The sequence below is a fragment of the Aplysia californica genome, unplaced genomic scaffold, assembly GCF_000002075.1.
Source record: "Aplysia californica isolate F4 #8 unplaced genomic scaffold, AplCal3.0 scaffold01207, whole genome shotgun sequence".
Lineage (NCBI taxonomy): Eukaryota > Metazoa > Mollusca > Gastropoda > Aplysiida > Aplysiidae > Aplysia > Aplysia californica.
This window is the reverse complement of record NW_004798477.1, coordinates 50,008-52,085: the sequence shown is the minus strand read 5'-3', so window position 1 is coordinate 52,085 and position 2,078 is coordinate 50,008. Positions and strand designations below refer to the sequence as shown.

The window sequence follows — 2,078 nt, the reverse complement described above, 5'->3', positions numbered from 1 at the left end:
TCTGACTACTGGGACACTTGTTGTCTGACTACTGGGACACTTGTTGTTTGTTGTATGACTACCGGGACACTTGTTGTCTGTTGTCTGACTACTGGGACACTTGTTGTCTGACTACTGGGACACTTGTTGTCTGACTACTGGGACACTTGTTGTCTGTTGTCTTACTACTGGGACACTTGTTGTCTGACTACTGGGACACTTGTTGTTTGACTACTGGGACACTTGTTGTTTGTTGTGGTACGCAGTATGTAGCCAGTTGTCAGAGATACTGCTATGTGAACCAGACCACAGGGAGCCCAAGAGAGAGAGTTTGCGGGTGGTCGAAGGGTGCCAGTGAGAGAGTTTATTTCTCCTTCAACATTTGAGGGATATATGTCAGAGGCCAAATGTTAAAGTCGTCTAAAAGTGTACTTTATGAAATGCTATCTTGATTGTTAAGTCCTTCTTATTCCTAGTACTCTGAGGTGATAATGTGATGTGTGTATCGTCATTGTTTGTGCTGTGAGAATAAGATTGTCAGTTCCCTGTAGAATGGTCTGGGATAGGCCACACGATCGTGTTACCTGACCAATTCAATGATGTTATTACTATGATAATAATATTATTATGATTATAATGATGATTAACATTGTGACTACTGATGTTTGTTGCAGGCGTACCCAGGGTCTGTCCCCGCAGGAAGTGTCCCGACCGCCATGACAGGCGCGCCCCCACCACTTCCCAACCAGGGTCCGCACGGAGCAGGGGGATCGTTCACACCGTACCCGACCCCCCCTCCCTACGCGGCAGGTGCCCACTCCGCGCCCCCGGCCCCACCCAGCTTTGACCAGCTGTACGACAACAACCTCAGCGTGAAACCGGCCCATCCGCCGGGCCCCAGTGTCTCCGCCGCGTCTGCTCCTCCCCCCGGAGGTGAGTTTCTCTTCTGGCCGACCCAGTGTAAAAAGGGAATTATTTTCAAGAGTTTTATTTGTTCTGACTAGAGTCGTATTTGTCACAGAATAACGAGAGTTGAACATGTCATGACAGAAGATGTAGTTGGTGGTTGGTGGGTGCTCTGGTGTGGTTTGCTCCTTCTTTCCTATCAAACTACTATTGCCTTTATCTCTCCTCCTTTTTTGTGTATGTTACTCTCTTGTAACGCCTCTAATCTTCGGCACTTATATGACCTAATTGTGTTGCAAGTGCCGTCAAGAGTTGTCATGACAAGAATTGTATTTATCACAGAATGACAAGAGTTGTATTTATCACAGAATGCCAAGAGTTGTCATTTATCACAGAATGACAAGAGTTGTATTTATCACAGAATGACAAGAGTTGTCATTTATCACAGAATGCCAAGAGTTGTCATTTATCACAGAATGCCAAGAAATGTTTGTCCTTTCTGTCTCCAGGAGATGACATGTTCCCAGACCTGCCGGCCGTTCCCAGCAACACTCTCCCTGACCTTGGCCACTCTGTCGGGGGCGACTCTGCGGGCGGGGAGGACGTCGACTTTGACGATTTAACGCGGAGATTTGAACAGCTCAAGAAAAAGAAATAGACGCCCAAGTTGTGATGCATGTTTTTTTGTATATATTGTATTGGTGTCTCTCATTACCGCTACCTGAAACAACTTTTTTGGTAATCTTTAGTCAGTCTTGGCGCTCGTATGACCTTATGCAGTTGGGAGCGCCGTAAACCCTCTGCTAAAACTAAAAAATCTTTAGTCATTTGAAAATGTTTTCTCAAAGTTTGTTTTGAACTGGTGACTGAGTGGAAGCATGTCCCGTGATTGTCTGTGGAGTTGTTGCCAACCGGTACCTTGTGATCCCTGTGTTGATTTGATGGCACAGTTTGTATCATTGCATTGATTGTTTACGACATAAACATTTACAACCAAACTTGAGACAATTTGTATCTTTGCATTGATTGTTTACAACCTAAAGTACAACCAGACACAGACTCGGTCAGCTACGGTTGATGTGTCGAAAGCAAGGACACAGAACTGTTGCTACTTCTCCGTCATCAATTGCGTAAATGTCACTTGGGATTTTTTGCTATGAAACAGAGTGTAAATGTCGTGAAGTTTATATATA

At 44.9% G+C, this 2,078-nt stretch overlaps 1 protein-coding gene across 1 annotated transcript in view; it reads left to right on the top strand.

Annotated features, from left to right (window-relative positions):
* LOC101859063 (IST1 homolog) overlaps positions 1–1,888 on the top strand; it is a gene marked incomplete in the record, with an annotated part of 11,899 nt that extends 10,011 nt beyond the window's left edge. The window contains 2 exon segments of the mRNA XM_013090296.2: positions 654–912; positions 1,395–1,888. Coding sequence (XP_012945750.1) covers positions 654–912; positions 1,395–1,543 — 408 coding nt within the window.
* Positions 1,889–2,078: the final 190 nt, after the last annotated feature.